The sequence below is a fragment of the Nannospalax galili genome, unplaced genomic scaffold (assembly GCF_000622305.1).
Source record: "Nannospalax galili isolate Female #2095 unplaced genomic scaffold, S.galili_v1.0 scaffold5488, whole genome shotgun sequence".
NCBI lineage: Eukaryota > Metazoa > Chordata > Mammalia > Rodentia > Spalacidae > Nannospalax > Nannospalax galili.
Window position 1 is genome coordinate 42,595 of NW_008357602.1, and position 11,656 is coordinate 54,250.

At 45.6% G+C, this 11,656-nt stretch overlaps 2 protein-coding genes across 5 annotated transcripts in view; both read right to left on the reverse strand.

Annotated features, from left to right (window-relative positions):
- Nucleotides 1–1,112, reverse strand: part of Ecm1 (extracellular matrix protein 1) — a 6,633-nt gene extending 5,521 nt beyond the window's left edge. For both annotated transcript variants that reach the window (XM_008855231.3, XM_008855229.2), the window contains exon 1: nt 894–1,112. In XM_008855231.3, coding sequence (XP_008853453.1) covers nt 894–963 — 70 coding nt within the window. In that variant the 5' untranslated portion in view covers nt 964–1,112. The remainder of the gene's footprint in view (nt 1–893) is intronic.
- A 408-nt stretch (nt 1,113–1,520) lies between these two features.
- LOC103751721 (threonine--tRNA ligase, mitochondrial) lies at nt 1,521–9,495 on the reverse strand (the record flags this gene model as incomplete). Of its 3 annotated transcripts, XM_008855232.2 has the most annotated exon segments (8): nt 1,521–1,888; nt 2,920–3,034; nt 4,429–4,501; nt 4,672–4,773; nt 6,074–6,174; nt 8,486–8,563; nt 8,744–8,881; nt 9,333–9,495. In XM_008855232.2, coding segments are annotated over 8 exon segments (919 nt in total), but the record flags the coding sequence as incomplete, so codon positions are not given.
- Between the last annotated feature and the right edge of the window lie 2,161 nt (nt 9,496–11,656).

Consider the following 11,656-nt stretch of genomic DNA (forward strand, 5'->3'; position numbering starts at 1 on the left):
CCACACGATAGTTTATGTGTAGGGTATGTCATAGTGTGCATGTGTGTGGAGATCAGAAGACAGCTTGTGGGAGTCAGTTCTCTACTTCCACCATGTGGCTTCCTGGGGTTGAACTCACATAGACAGGCTTGGGGGCAAGTCTCTTTATCTGAGCCATCTCTCTGGCCCAACTTTCAGTCTCTTACTTAGGGCCTGGGGCACGACAAGACTAGGCGTTGGGACAATGAGATGGAGCTTTACCAGATTAAGTGTATTCACAGTCTCAAAGTCTCAAATTCTCCAGAGTGTGTATGTGCCCAATAGAGGGTGAGTCTGTGAACAGACACCCCTAACTTGCCCTCTAACCAGTGAGTCAGTCAAGCATCCCTGGGTCAGCAGACTGTTTTTTTTCATTTTTATTTTTTGGTCTTTTTGAGACAGGGTCTCCCTGAAGCCCCAGCTGGCCTGGAGCTCACTATGTAGACCAAGATGATCTTGAACCCATGGAGATGCACCTGCCTCTGCCTCCCAAGTGCTGGGATTAAAGGTGCGTGCTACTACGCCTGGCAGCAGACTGGTTTTGAGCAACCTGAAAGTCCCTTTCCCCTCCTTCACTTGCCTCTCCATACATCTCCAGGTCAGAGAGAGGTCCCTTACTCTGTAAATTCACCTGCCCGCTCTGTTGTCCACTTAATTCCAACTTTGTGATTCTTAGCAAGTATCTCTAGGTATCCTGCTCCAGCCTCCTGGTTAAGGGCTCAGGTGTCCCTCTCCTGCTTTAGCCTCCCTGGTTAAAGGCTCAGGTGCCCAACTCCATGGTGAGCAGTTCATAAAAAGGAAGTCAAATCACCCTGCTGGTGATGAGCTATTTGGAGCCAGGTTCCTTCCCAGCTGCTGACCCCACCCCTACTCACCTCCCTCAGAGGCGGCAGAAGCAAGAACCAAGCAGGCTAAGATGAAGGCTGCTCTGGATATGGTCCCCATCCTGGGGCAAGGACTGGTCACCTGCCACCCGGCAGCTGGTTGTCTCTGGCAGATGTGAAGGGCTGGGCTGCTGGAAGCCTGCTCCTCCTCTAGCTTGCTACTGCTGTTGTCAACTTCAAGGCCGGCTTCTCCCTTTATATGTTATCTCCCGCCCTCTCCAGTTTCCTGCCGTGACTCAGTCCCAGCTGCTCCTCCTCTGATAGTCACTCCTGCCAAACTCATTCTGGAGCTTCCTTAAAGGACTGGGAAGGATGGAGGGGATGGCAGGGAGCATTCATATAGCCCCTGAACTGAGTCAGAGAATCATGGAACAAGTGATATTTGAGCCCTAACTTTGTGCCTCAGTTTCTCCATCTGCACTCTGTCCTTTGGTAGAGAAGGGATCTGACAACCTCCTGAGCTGGGGGCTGGGGAAATAGCCTTAAGCACTTTAATGGAGGAAAGAAGATGGCAGCACAAGTTCCCTTATCAGTCAGAAACTTTGCTACCCCTTTCCTCAATTTGGGAGAAAAGAATTTCCTTCCCTTCACCCCTAGGAGTCAGATGAAGACACATTATCCAACAGCTTCAAGTTTATTTTTCATATCATTCTCCTTATAGCCAAACAGTACAATTTTCCTTCCTGTGGGGAGCCCCCAAACAAGTATACTTTCAGGACAGCAGAAACACAGCTCTGAGGAGTCTGGGAAATTCTGGCTGGCACCTGGGTTGGGGGTCTCTGTGGTAAGAAAGACTGACGGCTCTCCTGAGTCTATGCCTCATCTATGTACGGAAACTCAGAAACTTTCTTCAGCATTGGGGATCCTGGCGTTCTGTAGCTCTAGCAGTCTCTGCACAGCCTCAGTCAGGTCTCGCTCCCCAAGTTGTTGATTGTCTCGAGTGCGTATGTTTACTGTTCTCTTGCTCTGCTCTTTCTGGCCCACCACTGCAGGAAGAGGAAAGGTTGTGAATCCCAAGATAAATTCACCCCCAGGGGCTATTTCCTTTTGCTCGGCAGAAACTTTAGGATTCTAAATCTTTAGGAAGCGTGGGAGCAGAGCCTAGATATGGTTTAAAGAAGTGTATCTAGCTGTGCTCTGCAGATTCTTGGTTCATTCTGGGATAAGGAAATGGTCCAGGCTCAACAATGCCTTATCACTTCAGGTCAGGAAGGAGCCCTGAGGTCAGAAATGCTAGTCAGTTAGAGAAAGACAAACAGATTGAGAGCCATACACAAAGAAAAACTATATGCCTGAACTGGGGGGAGGGGGGGGGGGAGTTTGTATCACAGCATGGTTTGACACCCATGTACAAGTCCATGGGACTATGGCACAGTTTGCCTAAGTAAGTGCTGGCAAGGCAAGTGGGGTGTGTAATACCAGAGAAGGTGGTCTGGTTTGGGCAATTTCTGCTTCTTGCCTTTTACAGCTCTGAATGCCAGAGAATGGAAAAAGCAGGAGCAAAGCAGTGCTATTTTTCCTTAAGGCCTTTCTTCTTGCCCCTTAGAGCTGACTCCACCCCTAGGGATTAAATTTAGGGCCTTATACATGCTAGGCAAGTGCTCTGCCTCTGAGCTACATACCCAGCTCTTGGTTAATTGATAAGGTGTTGCTATACAGTCTACACTGGCTTCAACTCTGACCCTCCTGAGTCCTGGAATTGCAGGCTTGCCTACCATTCCTGGCTCCAATGGATGCTTTCTTAACCTTTCTTGTCCCTTTGTCTCTCATGCTAGCTTGTTTAATTAACCTAACAGAAATATCCTAGGGTAGAGTTAATAAGAAGAAATCTGTTGAGGGACAGAAGAGGTTATGGGGAGGAGCAAAGGGTGGAACTCAGGGAAAATTAGTCAGGTTCCTACCCAGCTCAGGTAATGAACCACAACTGACCCAAATGTACACACAGCCAAACAACAGTCTTCATAGAAAGAACCCAGAACCCAGGGCTCTGAGGTGCAGGGCTAACACACTGTCTTACCAAACTGAAAGTTGTAGTGTGCAAGCTGGGCCCGGCGGACTCTCCGGCTGAGGGTCAGTCCAGAGTCAGCATCTAGGTCACTGACTAGTCCTACAGCCTGGAGGCACTGTTGTACCTGGAACATAGGTTTTGTAACAAGGAAATTTTACTTTTTTTTTTTTTTCTTTTTGGTCTTTTTGAGACAGGGTCTCCCTGTAGCCCCAGCTAGCCTGGAACTCACTATGTAGACCAGGCTGGCCTTGAACTCACAATGATCCACCTGCCTCTGCCTCCCTAGTACTGGGATTAAAGGGTGCAACACACCTGGCTGGTAACAAGGAAATTTTAATGGAAGTAGAGCTAGGATGGTCAGCCACTCAGATGCTCTCCGAGTCCCTCATCTTACCTCAGTGCTCTCAGGTGCTCACTGACAACCTGTCTCATCTCTGAGACACTGAGGCCTACTCCCCATCCCTGATCTCAAACTTCCTAATGGAGAAGGGCTTTGCTTGCTGTTAGGCACCAAAGTCCTGAACCAGCTATACAACACTAGTACCGCCTTTCTATATATTTAAAATTTATAAGCAGAGTATCATGCAGGTTAGGCTATATGTAGTCAAGAGTGACCTTGAACTTTTTATTTTTTAATGTCTTTTTGAGACAGAGTCTCCTTGTAGCCTTAGCTGGCTTGGAACTCAGAGACCACCTGCCACTGCTGGGATTAAAGGTATGCACCATCATGCCAGGCTGACCTTGACTTTTTTTGATTCTTCTTTCTCCACCTCCTGAGTACTGAGATTATAGGCATGTACCTGGTTTATGTGGTGCTGGGGATTAAACCCACTGCTTCATGCATACTAGATAAGAACCCTACCAACTGAACTATATCCCTAGGCCCCATATTCATTTTTTAAAAATGATTTTATTTATATTTTATGAGCATGTATGTTTTGCCTACATGTATGCAAGTGCACCATGTACATGCCTGGTGCCTGTAGAGGCCAGAAGAGGGCATCAGACCCCCTGGAACTGGAGTGATGGACAGGTGTTAGCCACCATAGGGCTGCTAGGAACAGAACCCAGGTTTCTGGAAGAGCAGCCACTCTTAACCACTCAGCTATTTCTGCAGCCCCCACATCCTCATTTTTTGAGATAGGGTCTCACTAAGTAGCCCAGGCTGGATTCAAATCTGTGACCCTCCTGCCTCAGCTTCCCAATTGCTTGTTTTACAAATATGAGCTACCACACCTGGCTCTTTAGAAAGGAAATTCTCTTTAGAAAGGAAAAATAGAATCAACATTCAGATAAGCTCACTTTTGTGCAAAGCGCTCTGTTGGGAAATAGCAAACATTTGTTAATCTGTTTACTTTTCACACACCTCAAGATTAATTTCATTCTTTAGATACAGATTTTTCAGCACATATGGTAGCTGCCACTCAAGCTCTTCCTACTACCCTGAACAGCCTATTCCAACCCTGTACTGATCCTACTGTTCCTGCTCCGCATCTCCCCTTCTGCTCAACTCCTCACCTGCCTGGCATAGGCCTCTTGCTCTGTCCTCACAGGGATCACCACCACCTGGAATGGAGACAGCCACAGTGGCCTGGTTGGGAGAGAACAGGGGTCAAATTATTCACTTTGGCTTTAACCTTAAGTGTGGGCAGGGAACAGATCTGAGAAGAAAATAAACTAGGGTAAGAAGAGGATCAGAACCTGGGGCATGAACCATCTGGCTGGAGGCCCAGAATAGAAATTTGATGTTGGATGTCTTACCATTTTCCCCCACAGTTTTCTGCCAGCACTCCCAACAGCCTTTCCACAGAACCAAGCACTGCTCGGTGAATGAGAACTGGACACTCCAGGGCCCCTGCCTGCCTTGGAAGGAAAAGAGGAGCAGATGGAAGGGTGAAAGTCCCACAAATAACCTTCCAGTTATCAACAAATATTCATCCCTGGGAGCTAGAGAGATACGATTCCCAGCACCCAGTCTGTAACTTCAGTTCTAGGGGATCCAACACCCTCTTCTGGCCTTTGCGGGGTATTGCACGCATGTGGTACACATATACATACATGCAGGCAAAACACTCACACATAAGATAAAAATGATAAAAAATTTTTTTTTTGTCTTTTTGAAGCAGGGTTTCCCTGTAGCCCCAACTGTCCTGGAACTCACTATGTAGACCAGGCTAGCCTTGAACTCACAGAGATCCACCTGCCTCTGCCTCCCTAGTGCTGGGACTTCAGGCGTGAGACACCACGCCCGGCAATAAAATATTTTTTAAAAAGGATGGGGTTGGGGCTGGAGAGATGGCTCAGAGGTTAAGAACACTGACTGCTCTTGTAGAAAACCCGGGTTCAAATCCCAGCGCCCACATGGCAGCTAACAACTGTCCGTAACTTCTGTTCCAGGGGATCCAATGGCCTCTTCTGTCCTCCACGGGCATTGCACGACATGGGTGCACTTACCTACATGCAGGCATAACACTCATACACATAAAATAAAAATAATAAATATATTGCTGGGGGTGGTGGTGCACGCCTTTAATCCCAGCCACTTGGGAGGCAGAGGCAGGTGGATCTTCGTGAGTTCGAGGCTAGCCTGGGCTACAAGGAGACCCTGTCTCAAAAAGACAAATAAATAAATATTTTTTTTTTTAAAAAAAAGGATGGGGTTGAAGGAATGACTCAGCAGTTAAGAGCATTAGCTATTCTTGCAAAGGACCCAGATTTGATTCCCAGCACCCAGATGGTGGCTAACAACCATCCATAATTCCAGTTCTGACCTCTGAGGGCATTGCACAACACAGTTGCACTTACATACATGCAAGCAATACACCCATATATATAAAAATAATTTTTTGTCTTTTTTTGTTTTTCTTTTTGTCTTTTTGAGACAGGGTCTCCCTGTAGTCCCAGCTGGCCTGGAACTCACTATGTAGACCAGGCTGGCCTTGAACTCACAGAGATCTGCCTGCCTCTGCCTCCCGAGTGCTGGGACTAAAGGCGTGCACCACCATGCCCGGCTAAAAATAATATTTTTTAAAAAGAAATAGTCATCCCTGATGGAGGAACAGTGTGGAGGATTTGGCTTAGTTTTGGGGGTCTAAAATAGAAGGGAGTTTTCATCTATCCCATGGGCTATCCAGGGAAAAAGGACCAGAGCAGGATTCTATACCCCTTGTACTGCAGGTTGAATCTCAGTGGTAGCTGGAAATCAAGCTGTATTGTCCCACATTGATGGGGCCGACCAAGGGCATCACGGAGGTGCACATCAATCTGGAAATAGAGATGGGAAGACACAAGAGAAATGAGACCCAACATCTTTCATTATCTGTACCATCCCACTCTTCTACCTACCTGGGTCCTGAGGCACTTGGAGAGTTACATCACCCCTGCTATACCACTCTCCCCCTCTATTCTACAGCACTCATTCTGCCAATGGGTCTCGGGAGCTTTCTCTACTTAATAGTGTTATATAGGGGCTAGCTATACTCCAGCTCTCAATTCCTTGTGTTCTTCATTTGAGACCTTCCTCTCATCCACACAATGGTCACCCTTTACCCTGTCATCTCCCTCAAAGGCTGCACTTCCAAACATCCATCTTGCTTACAGATGATAATTAATCCTATTACTCCTTTAATCCAAGCACTTGGGAGGCAGAAGCAGGCTGATCTCTGTGAGATTGAGGCCAGCCTGGTCAACCTAGAGAGTTCCAGACCAGCTGGGGCTACAGGGTGGGGTCCTGTCTTAAAAAAAGAAAACAACAAAATAAACCTACCAGTCAGGCAGGGTGTGGTGGGGCATCCCTGTAATCCTAACACTCAGGAGGCAGGGGCAGGAGGACAAGTTGGAGGACAGTCTGCTACATAATAAATTCTAGGCCAATTTGAGTTACATAGTGAGACCAGCTAACAAAACAAAACTACAACAAAAACTCCACAAAAAACCTAGCAGTCTTTGGGGACCAATCCCATGGCCTTATGCAACTAGGCAAGTTACCCTAATACTGAACCACATTCCTAGGCTCCTAGTTTTGGTTTTTTCTTTTTTTAAAAAAATATTTTATTTTTATTTTATGTATATGAGTGTATTGCCTGCATGTATATGAGTGCACTGGTGTGGTGCAATGCCACGGAGGTCAGAAGAGGGCTTCGGATTCCCCTGGAACTGGAGTTAAGGGTGGTTCATAGCTGCCATATGGGTGCTGAGAATCAAACCCGGGTCCTCTGCAAGAGCAGTTGTGTTCTTAATCGCTGAGCCATCTCTCGAGCCCCTTGTTTTTTCTTCTTGAGACGGGGTTTTCCTGTAGCCACAGCTGGTCTGGATTCGCTATGGAGAACAGACTGGCCTTGAACTCACAAGAGATCCACCTGCCTCTGCCTCCCGAGTGCTGGGCCTAAAGGTGTGCACCAGCATGCCCAGCTTTCCTGGTTTTGTTTTTGAGATGAGGTCTTATTATGTTGCCCAGGTAGACCTCAAATTCCAGGACTCAGGTGATCCTTCTTCATTAGTTTCCCAAGTAGCTACAATACAGGGTAGTGCCAGCATGACAGGTTCCTAACAGCCTTTTTTTTACTGAATCCAGCAGACCCTATCGAGTCCCCTTTTCCCTGTAGTTTTTGCCTTTTTTCTAACTTGTCCTGTGAATTTTCACCCTATCCCCAAAACCTCTGCTTACACTATTGCCTCCTGGAAGAGCCCCTTCCTTGGCAATTATTTACCTGTAGACTGGAGTGATTCCTACAGGAAACATTTCCTATTCTTGAGTAATGCCAGACCCATCTTGTGCTCTCGGAGTAGCTATTCAGCACTGGTCCACTGTGCTGACAGGGTCTATTTACCTTCACTAGACTCTTGAGTTCTGTGAGGGCAGGAAATGTATTGCTTTTTTTTTTTTTTTTTTTTTTTTTTTTTTTGAGGGTCTCCCTAGCCCCAGCTGTCCTGGAACTCACTATGTAGACCAGGCTGACCTTGAACTCACAGAGCTCTGCCTGCCTCTGCCTCCTGAGTGCTGGGACTACAGGCGTGTGCCAACACGCCCAGCTATTGCTTTTTAAAAGAATATTTATTTTTGTGTGTATGAGTGTTTTGCCTGCATGTATATAGGTGTAGCTGTGTTGAACAAATCCTGCAGAGGCCAGAAGAGGGTGTGGCCCTGGAACTGGAGTTATAGATGGTTGCTAACTACCATGTGGGTGCTGGGAACTGAACCTAAATCTTCTGCAAGAGCAGCCAGTGCCCATAACCACTGAGCCATCTCTCCAGCCCCTATTGCTTTTTTCTTCTTAAAAAATATTAGCTTTATTTTGTGTGTATGAGTAAGTGTACCCATGTTGTACAATGCTCATGGAATCAGAAGAGGGCATCATATCCCCTGGAACTAGAGTTATAGATGGTTGTTAGTTGCCATGTGGGTGCTGGGAATTGAACCCAGGTCCTCTGAAAGAGCAGTCAGTGCTCTTAACCACTAAACCATCTCTCCAGCCCCTTAAGTTTCCATCCTACTTAAGTTTAAAAACAATTTTTGTAGCTATTTAGTAAAATAAAATATGATCAAATAAAACTCTAAGCAGGATTCCCAGCTTGCCTTAGGTCCATAGAAAGCACCATCTCCAGGGTTAAGGTCCCAGGGTTCTCCAAATTCCTCCAAGGCCTGTTGAAGGACCTTAGAGGAAGTAAGACAGGAGAGGAATATGTTATGAGATACAATGTACAAGATACTCCTTTAGTCTATAATAAATGTACCTGTAAGAGCTTATGTCCTCAACTGAGAGCATGGCTATCATATCTCCTCACACTCCACTGGGGAGTGATTTATCTGCATGCTTCCCTAACTCCTACTCACCTGTTCAGCCTGGTCCCATAGGCAAGGTTCCCCTAGGAAGCCAGATGGCCGGGTGGATAAAGCCAGGCGGAAGGAAAAGCCAAGGACAGCATAAACAGAACGGATGAAATCAAGACAGCCTCGGATCTCTGCTTCCAGCTAGAGACAGGAAATCAGTGTGGGTGAGCTGTATGTCAGCTAGAGATCTGGGGTGATGGTAGTTTTGAGAAAATGGTGTAAAACCAGAGGGGTAGCAGAACAGTTGGGAGCAGACGGTAGCTAGCTACATGATAGTACAAACAAGGAAACTGAGGATATAGCTCTGTTGGTATAAAGCCTGCATGAAGTCCAGGGTTTGAGTTCTAGCACTGTATAAACCAGGCATGGAAGCACACACCTGTAATCTCAGTATTCCAGAGGTGGGGGCAGGAGGACCAATCAAGGGCACCCTCAGCTACACAGTGAATTTGAGATCAGCCTGGGCTACAAGAGACCCTGTCTCAAAAACAAAAAACAAAACAGGAGACAACTGAAGGTCAGGGAAGTTGAAGTTTCTCAGGGAGAATTAGGAATGGGTGTATATATGCTTTGGAAAGCAGTGAAGGGATACCTGATCTGGTGCACAGAATATGTGAGCATCATCCTGCTGGAAACGCCATAGCCGGGTTAGTCCTCCCAGACTGCCAGAGGCCTCAGCCCGATGCAGGACTCCAAAATCAGCCAGTCGCACAGGTAGTTCCCGCCAGGATCTGGGCCGGTGGGCGAACATCAGGCTGAGGTTGGGGTAGGAAGGGATCAGGGCTACAGAGGAAATTAGCCCCTGTAGACTACTTTTTTTGGTCTTTTTTGAGATAGGTTCTCCCTGTAGCCCCAGCTGGCCTGGAACTCACTATGTCCTTTTCCTTTTCCTTTTTTTTTTTGGTCTTTTTGAGACAGGGTCTCCCTGTAGCCTCAGCTGTCCTGGAACTCACTATGTAGACCAGGCTGGCCTTAAACTCACAGAGATCCACCTGCCTCTTCCTCCCAAGTGCTGGGGTTAAAGGCATGTGCCACCACGCCCAGCCATCATTTCTTTTTTTAGATACCACTAACTTACAATTAAAATAGGCTTCCCATTCATTATCTTTTGTTCTGTTTCCAAGGACTGCTAGTTTTGCATGTAAAAATATCAATTTTAGAGTACCAAAGGGTCCCCATATTGGGAATCATAAATGCAAGTTATCTTTGGTTAGATTTCTCCATTTTTCCAAATACTTTCCCGTTGAAAATCCATAATTATTATACATAAGTCAGCTTGAATGTGAGATGGCAGTTTATCTTTAAACACATTCTCCTTTTTGGAAATTTTTCCAACTTTTTTTCTTTCCTCTAAAAGAACTGCAAAGCTTTGTATGTTAGGTGGGGAATAAGCATTTTTGATGGGTTCACATACTGCTTTGGGGATGGACTTTTTCAGTTTCACCATGAGACCATGTTTTCCCACTGGGTCTCAGGGGTTAACCTTTATCTTTACCGAAATGTGAGGGAGGTCAAGACACTGGGAGATCAAGCCCTTATGTGTGTCTTCCTATTGGAGCCAACGAATTTCCTTCTGACCCAGGATGGGGAATGTTTGTTGGGTTTCACTGTGAAGGTGTTGCATGTCATGTGGAGTTCCCACTGACACCTCCACACTGTTACACTAGAGTGAGCAAGTGCCTCATATCTTCAGCATCATTGTGATCAGGGGCTCATGAAATCCCTAAGCTAAAGGGAAGAAAGGTTGAAATAAACAGAAGCCACAGAAAAATGCAGATTTAGATATTGGAAGAGTGTCTGAAGGCAAAAGCCAACTAAATCAAAATATCAAAAACAAACAAAATCAGAACAGACGAAACAAAATCCAAAATGCCTTCAAAGGTCTAGAAACCAACAATACTGAAAACAAACCAATTAGAAGTAAAATACTTCTTGGGGCTGAGAGATAGCTCAGCAGTTAAGAGGACTGGCTGCTCTTGCAGAGTAATTGGGCTGGATTCCCAGCATCCACATGGAAGTTATCAATCATGTGTGACTCCAGTTTCAGGGGACCTGACACCATCTTCTGATCTCTGTGGGCAGTGCACAACACTAGTACACTTACATACATGCAGGCAATATACTCATATACAAAATAAAATTAATACATATTTTTTTAAAAAAGAAATAAAATGCTTCTGAAGCAAGCAAAAAATGGAATCTTTAAAGAAAATGCTTTGAGCACAAACAAACAAATAGATATCTAAAACAGCTCAGAATAAACAAATATACCGTTAACCAGCTCAGAATAAACAAATGGACCATCAACTAATACAGGGAGGTCCAGAACCCAAGAAAGAAATCACCATTACTACTTCAGAAGACAATACTGGATGATGGGCTACAATGGAGCCCTGGCTGGTACCTGGCACCAATCTAATTGATTCTCTAAGTGAAAAGTACATCTTTCTTTTGGGGCCCCACACTGGGCACCAAGCACTGGAAGTGAAATAAACAGCTATCACCGCAAAGGAATTAAAGATGTTTTTCTCTGTATCAAATATGAGTGACCATTACCCGGGAACACATATTTAGGTTTCCCCAAATATCACGTTCCAAAGTGGTAAAAGTTTAAAGAAGTTTTTACAGCAGAATAAGGAAAATTTATAAATAAGACATTTCTCACATACATGGATTGGTACCTTCAGGAGGGGAGGTCACAGCAAAGTGGGGGGAATTCTACTAGAGGGCTCTGATGATATCTGATGACATTCTTAGCCTTTTGATTGATCGGAATTCTTTCTTTGTTAATACATTATGTTTGTCACAGAATGTGAAGTGAGAAACTAAGGTGGGCAAGGAGTATATATTTATAGAACTAAATATGGCTCAAGATTAGTTATAAATAGCTCCGGTGTCTGCAACACTCTAAATGAC